Here is a 22,499-nt window from a genome sequence, read left to right on the forward strand (position 1 = left end):
AGCAATAAGAATAGAAATATAGAGGGAAGACGCCCACCAGTCTGGGCAGTTAATTGGAATGGGGTTGGAGGTAAAGTGTGACAAACTGTTATGAACTCTGAACTTGTGTCCTCTTCCACTGTCTCTTTCATGGGAACATAGGTATGTTCTGGGTACTGGAACAGCCTTATAAAGTATGCAGCAGTGATGCTAAATGAAGATTTAATGCTTTTCTCCTGTCTCTCCTCTACGGGTCAGAAACAAGGCCTCAGTCTGTGGAGGTCTCTAGACTTGTAAAGGAGAATCCATGCTTGTTAAATTTCTATCCCTATTTGTTGCTGACAGCATAACCAGTGCAAATCACTCAATGCCTTTCTCTCTTTCCTAATGATCACAAGTTATTCAGTCCCCTCCCAGCCATCCAACACTGGCCTTTGGGTCTGGAAAAACTGTAACTCAATCTATGTCTACACTACCATTTATGGCGGTATAACTTATGTCACTCAGAGGCATGAGTAAGCCACCCCCCGAGCGACATAAGTTAACTGATCTAAGCGCTGGTGTGGGCATCACTCCGTTGGCGGGAGAGCTTCTCCCGCCAACATAGCTACTGCCGCTTATTGGGGGATGGATTAATTATTATGTCAATGGGAGAGCTCTCTCCCATCAGCATAGAGCGGCTACGTTGGAGATCTTACAGCGACGCAGCTACTATAAGCTCTCCAGTGTAGACATAGTCTTAGATTGAAGCCAGTGGCATTTTTGCCTGAATGAGCTATTCAGGATCAGGTCCAGTTAGTGACCCTCACTTTCCATCCACTTGGACAGGCCCTTCTGCTCATCCTGGGGTAAAGCTGTGAACTGTTTCACCACAAAGGTGTTGGCAGGAAGTTGGCAAACATTGCTTTTGTCTGCCCCTTCCCAGGTGAACATGATGACACTTGCAGAGCACATCATTGAAGCAACGCCTGACAGGATCAAGCAGGAGAATTTTGTGCCAATGGAGTCACCGCTGGTGGAGAGGACAGACAGTGCTGCCATTAACACTACGATGAGCTGGCTGGCCAGTTACCTCGCTGACGTTGATCATATACCAAGTGCTGCACAGATAAGGTCAGCAACACTAACCACAAGGCAGGTTTGGACATGTCCCTGTTTCACTACAGATTTGCTGGTCTGATATTTTGTTTGTGTGTGTGTGCTTTGACCTTTTGGTTTTGCTTTTTAATTGGGTTTAATGCAGGTAATTCTAGGACTGACACTTGGTCTCGCACATACAAACATCAAGCAATATAAGCAACTGCCTTCATGCTTTCCTTTGTTAGGTACAACTGTAAATTGACGGAAAAGTGCAAACCCCTGCTATAAAACAGACCCTTTCAGACCAACAGATTCTTGTTTGAGACCACGAGGAAAGTTCAGCTGGTTAAACAACAGAATCTGTTTGGCTCTACATCTGTAATTATTGGTGTTATTCTGTACCCCGACTGCTAGGATACCAATGGCGTGCCTGGCAAACTATGTCTCAGAGGCAACCGCTGTAGGTGCTCCAGCAGGTAGGCCTTGTAGGGGCTAGATATGGTGGGCCCCAGTAACCACTTAGGCACATGGCTAAGGGAATGTTTTTACTGGGGCTGGCAGGAAAGGGGAAAGGTTGCAAATACACTAGGTTCAGAGGTTTAAACAGCTATAGAGTAGAACCTCAGAGTTACGAATACCAGAGTTACAAACTGAGCAGTCAACCACACACCTCATTTGGAACCAAAAGTACATAATCAGGCAGCAGCAGAGACAAAAAAAAGCAAATATAGTACAGTGCTGTGTTAAACATAAACCATTAAAAAATAAATGGAAAGCAGCATTTTTCTTCGGCATAGTAAAGTTTCAAAGCTGTGTTAAGTCAATGTTCAGTTGTAAACTTTTGAAAGAACCACCATAATGTTTTGTTCAGAGTTACGAATATTTCAGAATTACAAACTCGTAACTCTGAGGTTCTACTCAGAATAGTTCAAAGTGAGCAATAATGGTTCCTGTTTCGACCATGGGGTAGTCAAACTGAGAGTCAGGGGCTTGTCAGTCCTAGTGCCTGGGATGTCCTTTCCAGTCTAGTCTCTGTTCAAGTAAATAAGCACTTGTGGATTTCCAACATAGGCTCAATTAGTCTCTCTCATTAGGACTCCTCTGCACTGGCACCCTGCCCAGCTGCTGCTGCTGTTCCCCCAAAATCACACACAGACCTGCACCCAGCAGTGTTGTCCAGAAGTCACAGCTTGTTCCATGTGCGGCTCTATCCACAGTTCCTGGAGGAAAATTCAGAATGTGAAAGATGAGGAAAAGGGACCCCAAGGTCCTAGAGGTTCTGGAGTAGGAAGTGAAAAGATAGATGGGAATGACTGGAATGCCCGTTTTTATGGTACTGAGTATGGGAAGGCTCTTGGATGACATCCCAGAGAATGTTAGGAAGAGTTCCTTTTAACTTCATGTTATACTGCAAAGCTCACCTCCCCTCACTAGGGCTGGTAGGAAAGGGGAAAGAAAGCATTTCCCCAAAGTATGGATCAGAAGATAAACCCCAGCACTGGTCACAAAGGCAGAAGCCAAGTGCCAAAGCAAAAGTAGGATGGAGGGTTTTAGTGTCTTATCTGTAATCCATGGCAAGTGCCTAGTGACAAGTGTTTTAAAAATGCTGATGGATTCACCCACAGAATCCTCCAGATCTGACCCAGCCATAATTGTCAGGTTATGACTATTAGCAATATTAATCCACACGCTGATTTTGCAGATAACTTCTGCAGAGTCTGTTCTAAATAGTAACTTCTGTCTTAATTTCACATGCTGAAGATTAACTCAACTGCTGCAGATGTCACGAGAATTTTTGTGTCTTGTTCGAGGTCTATGGGAAGACTTCTGTTGGGAAAGCAAGGCAACATTAATCCCTTACCCCTTGCTGTTTGCATCAGAAAGGGAGAAGTGAGCAGCATTAGACCATCCTGTAACATCCCATAAGAGTTGCACGCCTGTCTCATTTTAACCAATTTCTTATGTCCTATGACATTCCCCTTTGGGAGCTGCTGGAATTCTTGCCTTTTATTATAAAAGGATGTGGAGTAACATGGGGTTCTGAAGTTGGATCGCAGTGCAGAGTGTAACTAGGCCATGAAGCTTGGGGCCTCCAGCAGCACGGAGAAATGGAAGACAAGGCAGCCCTAATGAAACTCATTTCACAGCACTATAGTCAGAAACTCAGGATCATTCAAAAAGATTAAAATGGATTTTAGTCTGTTGTTAAATCCTAATCTGAATGTAACAGTCCCTATCTGAACAGCAAAGAAATTAACTTCCACTTATTTTAGAGATGCCCAGTTCCCAGGAGACCACAGGGCTATTTAAAGTGATAGAAGGTCAGCCACCTCTGAGAGCTTCTGCCTCTGAATTCATCAGCCTCTGCATTTGTATCTCTGACTGATCCACAAATATTTCTGAGATCAAAAACTAGAAATCAAGTTACTGGAACAAACTGAGCTCTTTAATTTTTCCCAGATGCGCACTCTGTGTTTGGGCACAGTTATATCTGCATGGCAGAGCTGTAACTAGACATTTTATCATCCAGGGCATGCAAGCACAATTGTACCCCCTGCCAGGATTATTTTGGCATGTCTCTGCCCCATTTTTCTGCCCCCCACAGCTTTGCACCCTGGGCAACTGCCCCACTTGCTTGCTCTGGTTATGGCCCAGTTGCATGGAAAGGGCTGAAGCAGTTGTGCTGTTCACATGGTGAGTTCATGGCAAACAAATATCAGACTTCAAGATAGAATTGAGACATTGAATTCCCAGAATGCTGTGCATTAGATAATGGGTGGAGAAAACCTTTCCAGCTTTGGTACCAAATCTAAACTTAGGAGAAAAAGTAAATTGGCCCAGGTTAGATGCTTGCTCTGCTCAGGGTGGAAAGATCAACTCCTTTTTAAGTGTTTCAGGAGAGACAAATTTGTTGTTTGTTTTGAAAAATCCTTTCACACAAACCTTTTTATAATGACAAAATTATGATTAGAAAGAACAGAGAAATTACACTGTAATATATGTGGAGCATTTAGTTCACTGTGAGCTAAATCCATTCTTGGGAGAAATCAGTGGAGTTACACCAGAGATTAATTTGGCTCTGTGCCTTTTAAAGATGGAGGTGAAACCATCATACACATGAGTCTTGTAAAAGGTGGGGGAGGCAAAAATATCTCAGATCATGAAACAGAATCCCAAAGCCAGTGTTCAACCTGCAAATTCCACTGCAGCCAGGTGCATATTCAGCATGTCACAGGACATGGACCTCATGGGGCTTTGGGTTGTGCAGCATCATTTGAAGAGGTAACTTTGCCCTTTTATTACATAAAAATGTAGTAAGCTACTAGTCATGCCAGTCCTGCTTCTCTGTGACCTAGTGTTCTTTTTGTGCCTCTTATTTCAGAAGTCTATATAGTGAACCCCTGACCCCTTCTTCAAACACCAGCTTGAGCCCAGTAGGCTCACCAATCAGTGAAATAGCTTTTGAGAAACCCAGCCTTCCTTCAGCAGCAGATTGGTCAGAATTTCTGAGTGCATCCACCAGCGAAAGGGTAGAGAATGAGTTTGCACAGTTAACTCTGTCTGATCATGAGCAAAGAGAACTCTATGAAGCTGCCAAACTTGTCCAGACTGTGTTCAGGAAATACAAGGTAAGTAGCAGGAGCATCCCACTTCTTTGCCATGAGCGTGTGGAAGTAGAATCCATTAGAAAATCGAATGTAGACTATATATTTCTTAGATAAAATAATTCTCCCAGTGTGTCTTGTGTAACCCTGCTAATTCTTACGTTGGGACTCTCATGCTGCTGAAATTTGTCTAACAAGCTAGCATAAAAAGGGAGATGAGTCCAGATTTTAGCATGTGCAGTGCTTCCTCTGCAACAGTATGGCAATCCACAAAGCATAGCAGGAAAGTACACATCGAAGTCTTTGTTCAGATGCCTGTTTTCATCCTCTCCTGCAAACTGTCAAACTCATTGTTGGTAGATTGGGGAGGGTGTTCTGTCATCTTCATAATTACTAATAGAAACCCCTTCTTTAGAGACCGCTGGCTAGAACTGGAAAAGAGGATGATGTGATGGTAAGTGGGAACCGGGGGTCATACTCAGGCTGCAGAGAGCCATTACCTCTCATCCTCTCTCCTGTTTGTTCAGTGCGATTTATGCTGACTCATAACTTCTTCACATTTCGTTACAGGGCCGTCCTCTCCGAGAACAGCAGGAAGTGGCTGCTGCTGTCATTCAGCGTTGTTATAGAAAATACAAACAGGTAAGTGAAGAATTGAGTTTCTGTGAGATAATGTGCACCTGTGAATACTGGCAGCAGATTCTACATATATTGGGAACTGGCCCAAAGAGAGAACCTCCAAAGTGTGCTTTTCAATATGCAGTGATAAATATGCAGATTGTGTTATGATTAAGCTCAAAAGGAGAGAAAAATCACATTGTAAGTCTAATCTCACAAGATGTTTCCTTGAGAACATTTTAATTTCTCAAAAAGAAAAGGCGTACTTGTGGCACCTTAAAGACTAACAAATTTATTAGCGCATAAGCTCTAAAGTGCCACAAGTACTCCTTTTCGCGAATACAGACTAACACGGCTGCTACTCTGAAAACTGTCATTTTAATTTCTGTATTTTCCCTGGTTTGCTATCAAATAGTCTTGCAATTTATCTCTTAACACCCTAGTGATGAGCTGGTCTGAAACTAGAGCAACTGTGTGTCTATAGTTGCACATTTGGACCGAGGAACAAGCTGTACTTCATATTTACATGTATATTAATATATTATTATTTATCAAAGTGGTTACATTGTACTTCTGACTAATTGCTTTCCAAATATCATTGTGAAATTTAAGATGGTTTTGTGCTTAAGACGAGCTGGACTGTGGGGGGAGAAGGGGGAAAACACCACATGTCAAGTTTTAAAATATGAAAAATCCAGTTTTTCACTTGATATAATTTGTCCCAGGACTGAAACCTTTCAGCACACTTTTGTCTGGAGCCAAGTTTTAGGCTGAGGTCTCAGACCCAGAAATAAGATTTTTTTTTTTTTTAAATGGGAACAATGGGGAGCCTATTAGCAACAGTTCAAACACACTTCTCCCCCCAGCTCAGACAGATTGACATCTAGGATGACAATATTGAAGAGAGGCCGTTACATAACTTTTAATTAGAAACATTTATTTGGGAAACCGTAGAGTGACATTCTGGAGTGATGCGTCGTATAATCCTAGTGTGAATTCCCTTTCAAATATTGCTCCAGAAGGTTGGTCTTGGGTCCTGGAGCCATTTCTTTTGGGTGTTTGGTTTTTGTTTCTCAGTCCTTTATTTGCAGATCTAACATTAACCTTGTATTTTCTGTTTTTCCCCTAAGCTTACTTGGATAGCCTTGAAGGTAATGAATCAACTAACACTGCCTTGGAAACTGTTCCCTTTGAGTTACAAACTTTCACATTCAGTACAAACCAGGAAAACCTGGTATTCAATGAAATGATTTGATAATGCCCAGCAGTGAATGTATCTGTCAGCTAGACTGGTCTGCGACAAACACAAATCCCTATTGTAAGACAGAGATGGGCTGTGTTACCAGAAACACAACGCATGTTAATATAGAAGCACAATTAATATTTCTAAATACACTTACCGAGCAGTGAAGGGCTGAGGTGAGGGGACTGCATCAGTGCTACCTCTTAATGAAGAAAAATTTTGCTCTATAGCTGTTCTTAGCATTATCTTTGAGCAACAAGAACCTTTACTGTCCGCAGTGCTCTGGGTCATTAAATTGCTGCCCGTGCTGCTGAGATCTATTAGGTTCCGTTATTTGCCTCCGTGGTCACGGACAACATGAGGGAATATTGCTCTGAACATCCACACAGACTGTGATATCAATGCTCTGTCTGTATCCATGAGTATTTTTAATTTTCATCTTTAAAAACCTGTGCACTGAATTCCCAATTACAGTGCAACTTGTGTGTTACTGCTAATTCAGTCAGTGTCCTGTTAGAATTGTCCTATGATAATATGCTGTGACTGTAACAGCCTGTCTCCTACCTGTGCAGCACCCTGACCATGGCAGTGGTCGGTATCAGTTCGGCGTTTTCCAATGCTGTCAGGGTACCTAGGACATAAGAGTGCATGTTGTTCTTCCGGAGGAGACTTAATGTAATATGAAGATGGGTGTGTCCTCTTAGAACTGTTCTTCCACCCCCAGCTTCCTCCCTCACCAAAGACTTCATATTGGGCCAAAGCACTATTTTGTCAAGGAAGGTGAACGTGGCTGTCATCATGCGCCTAGACTGGCTGGAGACACTTACTTGACTGAAGCTAATTACTGTTTCCCTTGTTCTCCCAGCTCCCACCAGCCTGAAATAGCTAATTTAAAACCAAACCTTAGTTCATCTAATTATTGTAAGAGTTTATTTAACATCCCCCCCCCCCCCCCCCGAAAATAAAAAAATGACAACAAAATGTACCAGCAACCAACAACTGCTTCAGTTCCAAAGAGTTAAATTTGGTAAATGTTGGTGTTACTCCATAATGATATGATGGGTTTGTTTATTTGTTTTTAAGAAGAGGGAACTCTCTGAAGTATGATATATAACTGTCAGATTTAGAGACGTGGCTGCTGCCCATGTGTCACATCTCTCCTGTAATTAGATGAGCAGTGAGTCAAAGTCTGGCAAACTGTCTGGGGATATTTAACACTTTATGACATACTCTTCACAAGAAGACCAGCACACAGTAGAAGTCTGCTCTACACATCAGTTCAGAGTGCTAAATGTGGCCTTCACATATCAGTCCAGATGGATGCAGTCCATATCTGCATTTACCACTTAGAAAGTAAATCGTGTGCAATTTTAAATATTCCTGAATGCAGATGACTTCCATGTACCAGGGAGGGCTGTCTTACACTGGTTATTTTGAAGGGAGAAAATTTAAGAGATTCTTGCTTTTAGAGAGTTGCTTCCTCTCCTCTTTACTGACTGCTCTGCAGAAGGCTAAGTAATATGTGTCTTTTATTATGCAAGGTAAACCTTATTATAGAAATCTACTCAACAGAATGCAATAGCTGAGGGCAGAGTACAACTCCCATTTTCAATTAATAGATCCAGGCCATTGATGTTGGGCTGTGTTCAGTGCAGGGAGCTAATCCATGAGGTTCTGAATGAGGAGCATTCTGCCCATGTTTAGCAATCTTTCACACAGGAACTAGCCAGAAATAGAGCACATGACTTGTTCAGGCATGTCTCAGAAGGTAGAAGGACCCTAATGGAAAGCACTTCATTGGTTAAGTTTTACAGATGGAAGGTTAGAGGCATGAAAGATTGCTGGTCTGGAAATAACCCAGTACTGGAGGGGGATTTTTAGTGTATGTGAGCAGTAGTGCAAATTTGCAAATCCAGTGCATGGTGATTATAACTTTATAAAACACAGAAAAATCACTCTCATTTATAATGATTAAAGGGGTACCCTCCAATAGTTTAGGCCCAACATTAGGCTTGGTTTAAAACAAATGATTCTTAATATTTTGAATGACGTAATTTCTGATACTACTGTTTTCATTTGGACGTAAACAGTATGAGCAACACAAATATTGTCTTCATTGCCTGACCAGTGTGAACTACAAATGGCATGAACATTGAAAAGCAAAATACTTTTTAAATGATCTGTTTAATACTTCTCAGTTATAAAATCTCACTTTTAGAGACAAAATGTTTTTTTCAACATACTTACTTTGTGCATTTATCAGCACTTTGTGTATAGTATGTTACGTTGTTTTTTCATTAGTCTGCTAGCTAGACATAGTCCCCTCTTGTTTGTGCAAGTCTTGACACAGCAACAGCTGTGTGTGTAGAAGAACCAGAGACCTTTATCTCGTGGCATTTGGCATCTTGTAATGGTGAATGTTGCTGTAACTGTTAAAAGTAAATACCAGTTCCTCTGCAGTTGGCTTACTTTTGTACTAGAATGTATGTGCACTAGAAATATAAGTACTTACGACTGTAGACTGGACACAAGATCAGAACACATGTTCATGACTCAAAAGTTAAAACATCTGTGCCATGTCTACATTAGTACTTACACCATTGTTACCAATTAGAAATATAAATTAAAAAAACCCCGCAGCACAACTGCACCATTGCTGGCAGAGGTTGTACTATAGGTACTAATTTTTCTAGTTTAGACTAGACCCTAGCATCAAGGAGTAATGGTCTCAAGTTGCAGTGGGGGAGGTTTAGGTTGGATATTAGGAAAAACTTTTTCACTAGGAGGGTGGTGAAACACTGGAATGTGTTACCTAGGGAGGTGGTAGAATCTCCATCCTTAGAAGTTTTTAAGGTCAGGCTTGACAAAGTCCTGGCTGGGATGATTTAATTGGGGATTGGTCCTGCTTTGAGCAGGGGGTTGGACTAGATGACCTCCTGAGGTCCCTTCCAACCCTGATATTCTATGATCAACCCTACAACTGCACCCGTTTGTCACAGGGCCATATTTCAGACGGTTTCCAGTCAGTGAGGAAATACAAAGTTTGGTCTCTATTCATAGCAGCGAGAACAGAGAGTATCCTCCCCCATCACATTGCAGTGGGGCGAGAGTCTTGGAAGCCTGCTTCCTGCTGGAATGCCTTAGCCTCTCTTTGTCTCCCTTGCAGTATGCACTTTATAAAAAGATGACACAAGCTGCCATCCTTATCCAGAGCAAATTCAGAAGCTATTATGAACAGAAAAAATTCCAGCAGAGCCGACGAGCCGCAGTGCTGATCCAGCAGTACTATCGCAGCTACAAAGAATGTGGGAAGAGAAGACAAAAAAATCGAGCAGCTGCCATTGTACAACAGAAACTTAGGTGGGTCTGTGGTAAAGGGCTGAAAATTTACTCTTGGAAGAAAGAGAGGAGGAGAGCTAAATTAGCATGTAGAGGAAAGAAGGCTCTCAGGCAAACTGAGCTGTCGTGCAAGAACTGAAGTGCAGGAACAACCTAGATATTCCTGTCGATGCAGTTTGTGAATCATGGACACTGGCATTACAAGTGAAAAGCCCAAAGCAAAAAATAAATAAAACTGAATGACGCTGCTTTTGAAATGAGAGCAGCATCCTGATTTCTGAATGGAGATCCCCATAGCAGCATGCATGCTAGTTCTGCTGGCTTTGAGGTTCCTCCATAAGTCCGGGTTAGAAAGAACAGTTCACTCAGTTTATTCTCTCATCTCAGATTGTGAATGGCCTCATACAGAAAGCAAATTAATAAGCATCTTAGGGACTCAAGACAGCATCACCAGCAATGCATAAAAATCAGTTTTAAAATTAAAGAGATGATATACACATCAAAGGAGCATTTAAGGAACAGTGAAAAAAGGGACAGGTCATAAGAATCTTACTCTCCAACTACACAAATGAGATGAGGCAGAGGAAAATGTAATAGAGGTAGCGTGTGAGGTTCTTAAGGGCTTATACTGTTTGTATATTGGTATCTAACGCAGCCCTGGACTGTGCCACATTTTACAGGAGAGCCAGGTGAGAAATGCACAGTCCACATAGAATGATTATTCTCCCATTTAGTACTCTTTTTCCTCAATACTGCCCATGCCCTGATTTTCCTTTGTTTGTGTTTAGAAGCAGTCTGCTCACCAAAAAGCAGGATCAAGCTGCTCGCAAGATCATGCGGTTTTTACGACGCTGCCGCCACAGGTATGACATCACTTTTATATGGATTTTCCTTACCTATCAGTCCTAGGCCATCCCCAGAGCATTGCGGTGGGTGCAGTATAAGAACTTAAATAGAACAGAATCACTGCAAATCACTCGCAACATCAAGTAACAAAGCCCAGCTGCTTACAAAAAACACTAGGAAAAAAATCTCTAGATTGGGACTGTCACTAAGACATTTAGCTGCATTGCAGGTACAGTAAAAGAAGCTAAGGCTGTGATGAGTGGAAGAAGAACAAAGAAACTCTTAGTTATACTCCTTACTTTACTGAAGTTGGCTTTAGTGCAGTTGGGCTTGGGGGTCTCTGGAGGAGAGTTCAGCTGAATGATTTTTTTTTTCGCTACATAGATTATATCCTAACTGCTTCACAGACTTTTCATTGCACCTTAGCCTCGTAGTGCAGCATGTCACAGCATCCACTATACCTTGGAAGCATCAAGACACAGGTATACATTTAGTGGAGTCACAATGGATGACTCTGTTTATAATCTAGATAAGTTGAGCCCCACAGCCCTCTAGGAGGGGAGAGACTCAACAGCAAACAAGTCAGTGCAAATGTCAGCCATGCCACATGTCTAAATAAACTTTAAATTGGAGAATAAATACACAAGGCAAGAAGGGTCTCCTAACAGTACCAGGAACTCAGGACAACACTGATTCAATTGTTTGCCTGCAACATGTGGCAGCTGGAGCTCCCATAACAGTGCTGTACTGTGTTCAGGTGACTTGCTTTCATTACTTAATGAAAGGATCTTGTTTGTGATTAACTTGTCAGCCATAACATTGTCTTGACTAGTAGAAATGAATTCAGCTCTGTCAGCATATGTCTTCTCCATAATAACCACACACTTATCTCATCTAGTAAGACAAGGTAAAATACTTGAAGCTAGTCAAACCAAAATATGTTTAGTTAAGGCCAATGCTGGTTCAGCAAACTAAGCTCTGAAACGGAGGGAAGCACATCGTGTTACTAGTATTTTGGTAAAAGGTTTAGAAATAGTCATCTTTGTATGAGGTCAGAGATACAGACTGGGATGAGGCTGGCGTAGCCCTAGCAGTGGGCAGACAGCTTGCCCTGCAGGTTCACATGGCAAGCAGCAGATGCAGCCCAAAAGAGGGACTACTCTAGGTTTCTAAACTAGCGCCAAGTGCTCTTGACATTGACACAGCATTTTGTCAAAGTATGGCTGGCTTGTCCCTCACTACAACAGGGCAGGCAGAGGTGAACTCAAAGGTTCATCTGATCATTCTCCATACAGGTCTACCCCCACATAGAACAGGTACAGAACTCAGAAATGGTAGAGCCCCTCAGATCTCTTAGAAGGCAGGGCAGTCCACATTGAAGTACTGTGTTCCCTTCCCTATGGCCAGTGGAGCAGAGCTGCCGGGGACTCTTGTATTTGGCTAACTTTGACACCCCCATAAACATACTTGCACATACAAAAAAGGTCCCCTAAAATTAGCCATAGTGCAGAATCTCCCACCAGTGAGCCAAATACTTGGACTACACCAACATTCCCAGGCTTTTCAATAGGCCAGTCTCTTCCTTGGCCTATCTAATGTGCAATTTTGACAGCTTCTCTTGTCCTTGACCCTTCTCCTTCTGTCAGCCTCTCCTTATTTGCTCGTTTCCTTAAAGTAGGGCTCTGCGTGTTCATATGTACCTCAAGACCATGAAGGAGTAGACCTTTCCTATGTCTCTGGCTTAATTCCTTGCAATACCTGGTCAGGTGGGGTCACTATAGCTGTGTAGAGACAGAGGGAATTAGGTCTTGGTTGCTTTTAAACGGGGGGGAAAAAGCAAGGAGGGGAGGGAAATTAACTGTGACCCAGAGAATAAATCTCTTCCTGCCTCAGGCACTTTGGCTGTAGCTCACTGCTCTGTACTCATGTACCATCTTGAGAGCAATTCCTTCTCTGAGCTCAGAGGGTAATGCACTGCTTTGCAAGAAATCAGGGTTGTTTTGGAATTAATCCCTAATTTTTGGCTGGAATTAAACAAAAAGAAATTCCTGACTCTCATTTCCAAGGAAGAGCTTATCATATTTCCCAAATTACCATGCTTCCCCTTCTAAACTGAAAATATGCCCACATCCTTTGTGTGCTATGTACGTGTTTCTACTGCAGAATGTGCATGTGCTTTACTTGGGCAATTGCAAAGGTTTAACACTGATATTTCCTTATTACTAATCTTATCATTTACAAAAGAGTTTTACCTTGAGGCATCCTGGCATTGGAGAAAATTACAAACAAAAGTTTCAAAATCTCATTACTCAGTGAAGCAGCATAAGGATTCCGCATAAAAACCGTGGTCTGAAAAGGTCACACAAAGAACGGCACAGTGGGGATGTTGGGTATTTTTTGTGTTGAATTTGGGAATGTATCCAGATTTTTTAGTAAAATTATTAGAGTAAATTGGATTTTATTCCCTTGGAAATGTAAAAGTGAGCACACCAACAGGAGAAGGCTCCTAGCTCCAGTGACAATTGCAGGGGGTGAGCTAGCACATTCTGAAGTCTAGACTTCACTTACTGCTCTGGATGTTCTGGGTGGTGGGGTGGGAAATGTGACTAGTGGCGTCTCTGGCTCTCTAAAATGACATGATGGAGCTACTTCTTTTGCCTCTGAAAATTCGCATCAGCACGCAAGATACTGTGATGACTGATGCACTATGAATACCATAGAGAGAAAGGAAAGAATGATAGAAAGGAACAGAGAGAGAGCTTAGCAGCATAAGGAAAGTGAGACTTATTAGAAATAGACCTATCAGCTAATGGAGGGGAGGGAAAAACAGCAGAAGAACGAAAGAAAGCCAGACCTTGGCACAGACCCATCAAACTAAGTGTAAAGCCAGTGAATCCTTCAGCTGCAGAAGTTTTTAAACGTGTAACTTGTGAGTGAACATTTGCTAATTCTGCATTTTTAAAATTTGCTTTAACCTAGTTCTGTTGGCCACATCTAGATATTGGAAGTGGATCCTGGAAATAATTCTTGCTAAGAGATTATTCAGTTCCCTTTATGCAAGATTCAGTTAAGCTCTTTTCTTGGGCTTTCTCCTGGTAACCATCTGACTGATATTTTGTCTAAATCTGTTTAAGTAAATTATGAAAAGTTCCTTTCTGTCCAGATCCAAAAAACAGCTCTAAGGTACCTCTCGTGGTTTTAGATCTACTCATTGGCTCAGATCTTCAATGGGGCAAAGCTGATTTATACCAGCTGAGGATCTGACCCAGTGTGTTAAAGGAGTGTCATGAATTTTCACTTACTGCAGTTCAGATGCCATTGGGTCAGTTCATGAGAGAGACTTACAGTTGGTTTGGTTACCTTGGTAACTGATACATGAACATTGCATAGGATAGAGAGAAATGTGAATTTCAATTAAGTGTGCATTGTTGGATGAAGGCAGGATTTTTGGAGCTGAGGCTCATCTCTGCTAAGATATATGCATATGAATATGGGCAGACATCCTGTAGACAAAAATACCCTCAATAACAGATTCTGTACACTCATCTGCGACAGTAACTCTTAAGACAGGAGATGCAGAGATTACTATAGATCTTGAAAAAATATCTATTTGTCCATCTGTTACATATCCTCAGGAATGTGAAGAAAAACATTTATGCTACCATATCATGGTATCAGCATGTCTTACCTTGAAAGTGTTTATTACAGAGCATGAGACAGAACAGGTCTTTCAAGAGATCCACAGCTGAATAGTTCTGAATGTGGATAATACCCAGGCCTGGTAGCCAGTGAGTGACTGACTCTTAGTTTTAAGTGTAAAGGTTGCAGTAGTACCTTTTGCTTGTTGACCTGCCCTCCAGCACAGTGTCCCTGTGTGAGATCAGAATTAAAGGCTTGCATATTTAATGATTCACCAACTATCCTCAGCTAGTCAATTGTTCATAAATAATATTGATTTAGAGGCTACAGGGAAAGGTGGAACCAATGTCAGTTCTAACTGGGCTTGATTTAGCTGAATCAACACCCACTTGCAATCCACACAGTCAGCTTTCAGTAAACTAACATTCTATTTCCTTTCTTTTCCTTCAGTTTATATTTAAAATTTTATCTTCTGTTAGGTAGCTCTATAGTATTGCTAGGCTGTGATTTTCATCTGGATTATAGTCCTGTTTTAGCCAGTGAAATTAGGACTGAGATAGAAAACAGCCTATCATGCAAGGGAAGATAGGTTGGGGCTGGAAATGCCACCAGAATAACTATCTGTCTTCATTTTACTTTGTATTGCACTTTACTGTCCTAAAATGTTCTGAACCCTGATCTGCTGCTGACTGGTGAAGAGAGGGAATCACACAGGCAGCATCTGGGGAGTGGGCCCTTCTCTCTCCAGGCAAATAGAAATACTTTGTCTTCCCTCCATTGAAGTGAAACTATTGTAAGGTTTCTTTGATGCCATGTGTATGCTAATAGCTCTTTGGTATTGTTTTGCTATCTGAAGCCCTCTGGTGGACCATAGGCTGTACAAAAGGGTGAGTTAGCTGCCTGCTAGCCAGTTTCTCTCTCTATTCCATTTTAAATATTTTGCTTTCTGCTTGCTTGCATGGGGCTGCAGCCTAGATATGCCAGTAAGTTTCACATCCATTAATTATATGAAACAAAATACTGTATAAACTAACCGTATTGCAATTACTAACACTGCTGCTTTTCACAACAGGATAGAACTCTGCAGTAGATGTTACAAATGCATGAATAAGTGAAAAAAAGGACTTTTATATCCATCACTGGGCATGCTTAGAAAGTGGTATTGGTGGGAACTTTACAGTATCCAGATTTTTTTGGTTAACAGATTTTTAAACTTGAATGGGTCTGCACTGGCACATGCTAAATGGGTAATGACTTCCTTCGTAATTAAAATGTTGCAGCATTAATATTAGATTTTAGCATAATCTCAGTGAGCTCCTAAATTGTTTTAGCCTACACTAGATGGGTTTCCTTTTGTATTTTCTGACTGAGCTGTAGGGACAAAAAGGAGCTCTCCTCGCTATTTCCTAAAATGTTTAAGCTTTAGTTTTCCTTTTCCTAGGAAGCAGTATTAGGTAAGTTACACACCTGGCTGCCCTGCCAGAGCCAGCTCGCAGGTTTTTTTCCTTTCTCAGCTGATATTTAACATGAGAAAGAAGTGAAAATAGAAGGGAGAAGCTGGTGGTATTACAATTATCTGAATAAGAGAGCTGCAGTTGTACAAGTCCCCTATGCAGGGACAGAAATTTTCATCAACCCAGCAATACAACAAACTGGGTGCTGTCCGTGAAAGGGCAAAAATGAGGCCGAGATTTGTTACCACAGTGGAAGAGCGACAGTCATTATGTTCCTGTAATGCAGGGGAGTCTGCTTTCAAACAATGTGTGTGTAAAAGCACCCAGCAAGAAAGCTCAGTTCTCATGTTTGACAATACAGAGGACAAAGGCTATTTTTCTTAGGCAAAAAGCTGCAGTGCTCATATTTTGTAAATGTCTAGTGGGGAGGTTAATTAGACAGTTGCACACACACATCTTATAAACTAAATATCACTGTAAATTGCTCTCTACCAGTTGCAAGTTTAATTTTTGTGAATTAACCCTAACTTCTGCCCGCTATTACTGAGTCTGGTGTGGCCTTGTCTCTTATTGGCTTACTTATTGATCCTAACAAAAAACAATATAGTTATTGCAATTTTTGCAGAATTCTGAGACTTCTGGCACCAATTCTTCTTGCAAATGTCTTTTCATTCACATTTATAGGAAGAGTCACTTGATTTCTTACCTCATGAAATCTGAAGTAAGAATCCTATGAAATGGAGTTCTAAACACAGGTGGACCCAAATCCCTGCATTGTGCCATTTCTCTGAGTCTGACTTCTCTGATGTGATGCCTTGATAAAGGAAGGAGAATTTTGCTGCCATTCACAGACAGTTTAACAGATACAGATATTCTGCAAAGCTATCCTCCAGCACAGTTTGGTTTATTTTTAGGAAATGAAGTCCAGTTCACAGTGAAGTGCTTTACACATCTTGCAGACTAATTAGAGAAAGCATGCAGAATTAGTATAGCCTTTTCCCTGCCATACTCCCTTACTAAAGGATTATTAGTCCATTGTTATTTGCTATTCTAATGCTTTCTGCAGACTGAGGCTGGGATTTTCAGACATGAGTTGGGTGTCTAGCTCCCCACAGCCCCTTTGAAAATATTAAGCCTGAGCTATTCATACTGAAAAGGAGAAATCAAATTGTTTTTAGAACGACGCATTTATTTTCAATATATCAGCATTCATCAATTGCAAGGATAAATAATAAGTAAAAGTGATGACCTTTTTTTCTTAATGCAGAAATATATTTAAATTGCCCCCCCTTTGTGTGTGTGCGCGCGCGCAAACCAGAAGTTGGTCTCACTTTCTCTCTGGAAAATAAAATCATTTCCTTTTCATGTGCTCAATAGGAGAGACTAAGGCAAAGCACAAGGCACGCCATCCTCTCATTAGGGCTGGGAACAGAATCCAAGAATCCTACCTTCTAAGGCCTGATTGTGTGTTGCATTGGTGTAAAATGTTACAGATCAGAATAGCATCATTTTATATTCACTTTACATGGGTGTAAACGACTGCACTTGGTGCAGGGCAGTGAGATTCAGACCCCTAATCCTCTGTTCTCTATACACACCCTTCCAGAGCTCAGAACAGAACAGAGGCATCCTGATTCCCAGTCTCCTCATAGTGTCACTGCTGCTTGATGGTTTTCTGAACTGCTACCAGCGTGCTCGATTACAAGCTTGTCAGTTTCCCTGTGCTGCTTCTGAAGGCTCTTGCTGAGCAGTAGTGGGAGAGGCTAAGGAAAGGAGACTCTTTTCCCCTCTCCCAACTGCAACTAAACACTGCATCTGTGTTTCTGAAGTTGCTCAATACTTTTCAGAGAAACAGAAAACTTAGGAGAAAAGAATCCAAAAGTTGGAGTTTGGGAAGAGACAGGAAGATGGCTTTACCCTTCCTCCCAGTGGTGGGAAGTGAAGAGGTTTCTAGATTTATCAGGCACCTAGAAAAGGGTCCAGAGACAGTACCCTAATGGGAATCCTACTAGCTGGGACACGCTGTTTCTCACCAATACGCTGTCCTGGATTAAATGGAGGACTTTCCATCTTTCATATTAATGTCTGTTTAACTGAGTTAGTAGTCATGGGGCTGGTAGGTGTTGGGCCTGTGCAGGTGTTTGTAGCTATATATCGGTGTGCTGTTTGCCACAAAGACCTGTGTTATGAGACTGCACTGAAGATGAGCATAATTGCAAATTAACAATTCATTATTCAAAAAGTTATGCTGCTTCCCCTCCAAACTCCTCTCCTACCATCACAGTTTTGCTGCTGCCCTTCAGTCTTCATCCTCTTCAATGAATTGCTCTTTAACTTCCCTGTCCCCCCATACAGTTAGCAGTTACCGCTCCAGTCCTCTGCTGCTTCGCTTGTCACCTTCTGCCCTTTCCCTTCACCTACAGACAAGAAGCAGCACAGGTTACCTGCTAAATTCACTTGCTCAACTATTGCAGAATGCATAAGGGGCTCTCATGCAAACTGCACTGCTTCCTGTAGGACAGGCTGTGAAGCTCTGAAAGATTTCTTTCCAGCTTCCCAGCTATGCACGCAGGTAACACAGAACAAAAGTACTGGATTTGTAGCAGAAGTGAGTAAATATTAAGAATTTCATTATTCTAGAAATAATAAAATGAGACTTACACTTTAATGTCTCAGAATGAGCCAGTCAGGTTCAAAGCTGAACAGAAAAGCATGAAACAGAAAAGCACACATTAGGAATAGAGGAGAGAACAAAGAAATTGTGCCAATATGCCTTTCTATCCAAGAACAGGACTCCTAAAAGAATACATGCATGCTGCAGTCTCAACCGATACATCTTGCATGGTCTGCACTCTTAAAAGAGTCTGCTGAGAGGACTCTATAGGAGAATGTATGTTAGGTTTCTTCTTTGCGAGATGTCCCTGTGGGTGCTCCACTACAGGTGAAGGTGCGTCTCTGCGCCTTTGCTCAGAGAGTTTTGCAGCAGTGTCCGTACGGGTCGGGCACTCACGGTGCCTGTAACGGACCATTGGCACCTCAGTAGTGTGTGCGCGACCCAGACTCCTCCATTCCTTCTCAGCCGTCCCCAGCCTGAGACATAGCTCAGAGTCCCATTGAAAACCTTCATTTTTTCAAATAGATAGTAGTTTAAATTGGTAAATTAGGTTAGTTTAGATGAGTTAAGTTTCAATTGTTACCCTTTCATCCTGTTTCAGAAAAAGAAAAATTATATCCTGTAGCTTAGTTAGAAGTAGCTAGGAAAATGCCTGGTTCGCCAGGTTTTAAAAGATGCACAACGTGCAGAGAGGGCAATGCCTATCTCAAATGGACATGCTCAATGTGTCCATTTGTTTGGGGGAATCTCACATTCCCCAGAAGTATGCCCATTGTAATAAACTGAAAGCTAGGGCACGAAAAGATAAAGACCTGAGATTTACACTCATCCTAATGGAAAAGTCCCTCAAACCAGCCTCTGACCCTGGACCAGAGTTGTCATCTTGCCAAAGGTCACCAGTTTCCTCACCGCCTAGATCAGTGGTGGGCAATCTGTGGCCCGTCAGAGTAATCTGATTGCGGGCGGCAAGACATTTTGCTGGTGTTGACCATCCACAGGCACGGCCCCCCGCAGCTACTAGTGGCCGTGGTTCGCCATTCCTGGCCACTGGGAGCTGCGGGAAGTGGCAGCCAGCATGTCCCTGCAGCCTGCTGCTTCCCGCAGCTCCCATCACTGGCCTACATCCACTAAGGACAAATAAAATGGTGGAAAAGCGGCCAGCTTCCTCACCTCACAGAGAACAGACCACTGTAAAATGGTTGCTGACCAAATTGCTCTCATCGGTGCCAGCCACTCCGTGACTCAGCACATAGGGCACTCCGGGCACCTTCGGCACCAACCACTCAGGTGCGACGCTAGTGTCTCCAAGTTGCCTGCCTCCACACAGCAGCACCGTCAGCAGCGCCAAAGGAGAGGGTACTGACAACCGCTCCTAATCCCATGCTGCAGGCTAATGTGCCTAATGCGACAGCCCCACCACACTTCACCTCAGCACACTGCACAACCGCTCCGATCGGCACCCTGCTCCTTGGAACTGATGCTCTCAGCACCATTCCGTTTCCTGCATCATAAAGATTTGGTGGTCTTCCCAGCTCCAGAATCCCCTCTATTAGGCACCGATGTCTCACCGAGGCCCACGGTACTGCACCAACAGCTCTCTCCGATACCATCACTGTTCTCCATTGTTCCCTGATCAGGACCCTGATTATTGCTGGACCACCACAGTCCTCATATTCTCATGATCTACCACCTTGGTATGGTCACCCATGGATGGAACCACCAGTGCCCTTCCCCGGTCAGGTTTCAGAGTAACAGCCGTGTTAGTCTGTATTCGCAAAAAGAAAAGGGGTACTTGTGGCACCTTAGAGACTAACCAATTTATTTGAGCATGAGCTTTCGTGAGCTACAGCTCACTTCATCGGATGCATACCGTGGAAACTGCAGAAGACATTATATACACACAGAGATCATGAAACAATACCTCCTCCCACCCCACTGTCCTGCTGGTAATAGCTTATCTAAAGTGATCATCAAGTTGGGCCATTTCCAGCACAAATCCAGGTTTTCTCACCCTCCGCCCCCCCACACACAAACTCACTCTCCTGCTGGTAATAGCCCATCCAAAGTGACCACTCTCTTCACAATGTGTATGATAATCAAGGTGGGCCATTTCCTGCACAAATCCAGGTTCTCTCACCCCCCTCCAAAAACCACACACTTCCCCGGTCACTGGCCATACTGGAGTCCCTGGGGTTCCTATAGAAGGCACCATAGCAGGTACCACAGTCCACATAGGGAAGACACCAGACTCTCTCCTACACCTTCGGAGGCTTTAGCGGTAGACATACAGGAGGGAGCCCATGATTCAACAGGAAGAGAACACGGCTCCTGATACCTCACCAACCAATAATAATTCCTCTTCCTCACCAGACAAGGCTATTATGTCTCCACCACCAACCACTGCATAAGACTTTACCCACTTTCAGGACCTGTTCAAAAGAGTGGCTAATGAGCTTAATATTGCTCTGGAGGAAGTGTTGGAAACTCAGCATGAGTTAACCAATATCTTACAGATATCTGTCTCCTTCAAGATAGCTTTGCCCATTAATGGGGTCATCGTGGAACTTGCCAAGATGGTGTGGCAAACTCCAGCCACAATACCCCCAACCTGCAAGAGGGCGGTCCAAAAATGTTATGTTCCCTACAAGGGATCTCGGGTCCTCTTTTCACACTCAGTACCCAACTTGCTGGTAGTGAAAGCGGCCAATCAAAGGAGCAAACAACAACACTTTAGGTCCACTCCTTCTGATAAGGAGAGTAAGATGCTGGATCTATTTGGCCACAAGGTATACTCTTTCTTCTACACTACAATTTCGGGTGGCGAATTACACAGCTTTACTTGCCAAATATGACCACAGGAATTATGGCAAATTTATGGAATTTATTAATGACATTCCTGAGGAAAAGCGACAACAATTCAAATGTCTGGTCTCTGAAGGAGAGATGATTTCGCGCACGGCTCTATAGGCCACACTGGATGCTGCTGACATGGCCACGGCTACAGCTTTAGTCATGCGCTGTTGTCATGGTTCAATTCTTCGTCATTCCCACGGGAGATACAAAATACTGTCGAAGATTTCCATTTTGATGGAGAAAAACTGTTCGCAGCCAAAACCAATTAAGTGCTGCACACCACGAAGGATTCACGGGCCATCCTCCGGTCCCTGGGCATCCATACACCTGCCACAAGAAGGAGACAACCATATCAACAACCTAGATACCTGTCCTACACAGAGCAACACCAAAGACCATATGATCAACAGCAAAGACAGAGGCAGAGACCACAACGATGATGCCCTCCACCACCAGCGGCATCTCCACCTACTTCCTCCAATAAGCAAATTTGAAGTCTTGGTTGATGGTCAGGAAGACCTCTCACCCGTTTCAGCACTTACACCATCCATCCAGCTTTTTGGAGACTGTTTGCTCCCATTCTATCCCAATTGGGTGGCTATCGCCACAGACAAATTGGCCCTGGAAGTCATCAGATCGGGCTATACCATTCCTTTCCTGTCTTATACCCCCCTCTTCACCCCGCCCTCCCCGTCCCTCTTCAGGGACCCCTCGTTATGCAAGAGGTAGAACATTTCCTCCAACTAGGGGCAAATGGACCTATTCGTGATGGCTTGCAACACAAAATGCCCCAAATTCTGCTCCTGAGCCTGTCTGGGGAAATAATCAATGGGGGACGCAGTCATGATCAGCTGGAACACAGACCTTCTATATGCATTCCCGCTGATACCATTACTACCCAGAGTAATATGGAAAATAAGGACCAACAGGGCCAAGGTCATCTTAATAGCCCCCACATGGCCGAGACAAGTGTGGTATCTGTAAATTACATAGATGTCGGCATGTATCACTATCACACTCCCTCTTCAGACTGATCATCTGACGCAACGGGAGGGCCAATTCCAACATAGGGATGCTACATCTGAAGGCCTGGCTCCTCCATGGCTCTCTAATGAGGAGCTAGTTTGCTCTGAACAGGTCCAGCAGGTGCTACTACACAGCAGGAAACAGACTCCATGTAACACTTATCTCCATAATTGGAAAAGATTTACTTCATGGTGTGCTGCTAG

At 42.9% G+C, this 22,499-nt stretch overlaps 1 protein-coding gene across 1 annotated transcript in view; it reads left to right on the forward strand.

Annotated features, from left to right (window-relative positions):
* CAMTA1 (calmodulin binding transcription activator 1) overlaps positions 1-22,499 on the forward strand; it is a 929,632-nt gene that overhangs the window by 895,557 nt on the left and 11,576 nt on the right. Inside the window, exons 16-21 of the mRNA XM_077837398.1 lie at positions 905-1,092; positions 4,442-4,688; positions 5,235-5,306; positions 6,413-6,433; positions 9,692-9,885; positions 10,653-10,727. Coding sequence (XP_077693524.1) covers positions 905-1,092; positions 4,442-4,688; positions 5,235-5,306; positions 6,413-6,433; positions 9,692-9,885; positions 10,653-10,727 — 797 coding nt within the window. The remainder of the gene's footprint in view (positions 1-904; positions 1,093-4,441; positions 4,689-5,234; positions 5,307-6,412; positions 6,434-9,691; positions 9,886-10,652; positions 10,728-22,499) is intronic.

The sequence above is a fragment of the Eretmochelys imbricata genome, chromosome 18, assembly GCF_965152235.1.
Source record: "Eretmochelys imbricata isolate rEreImb1 chromosome 18, rEreImb1.hap1, whole genome shotgun sequence".
NCBI classification, from domain to species: Eukaryota; Metazoa; Chordata; order Testudines; family Cheloniidae; genus Eretmochelys; species Eretmochelys imbricata.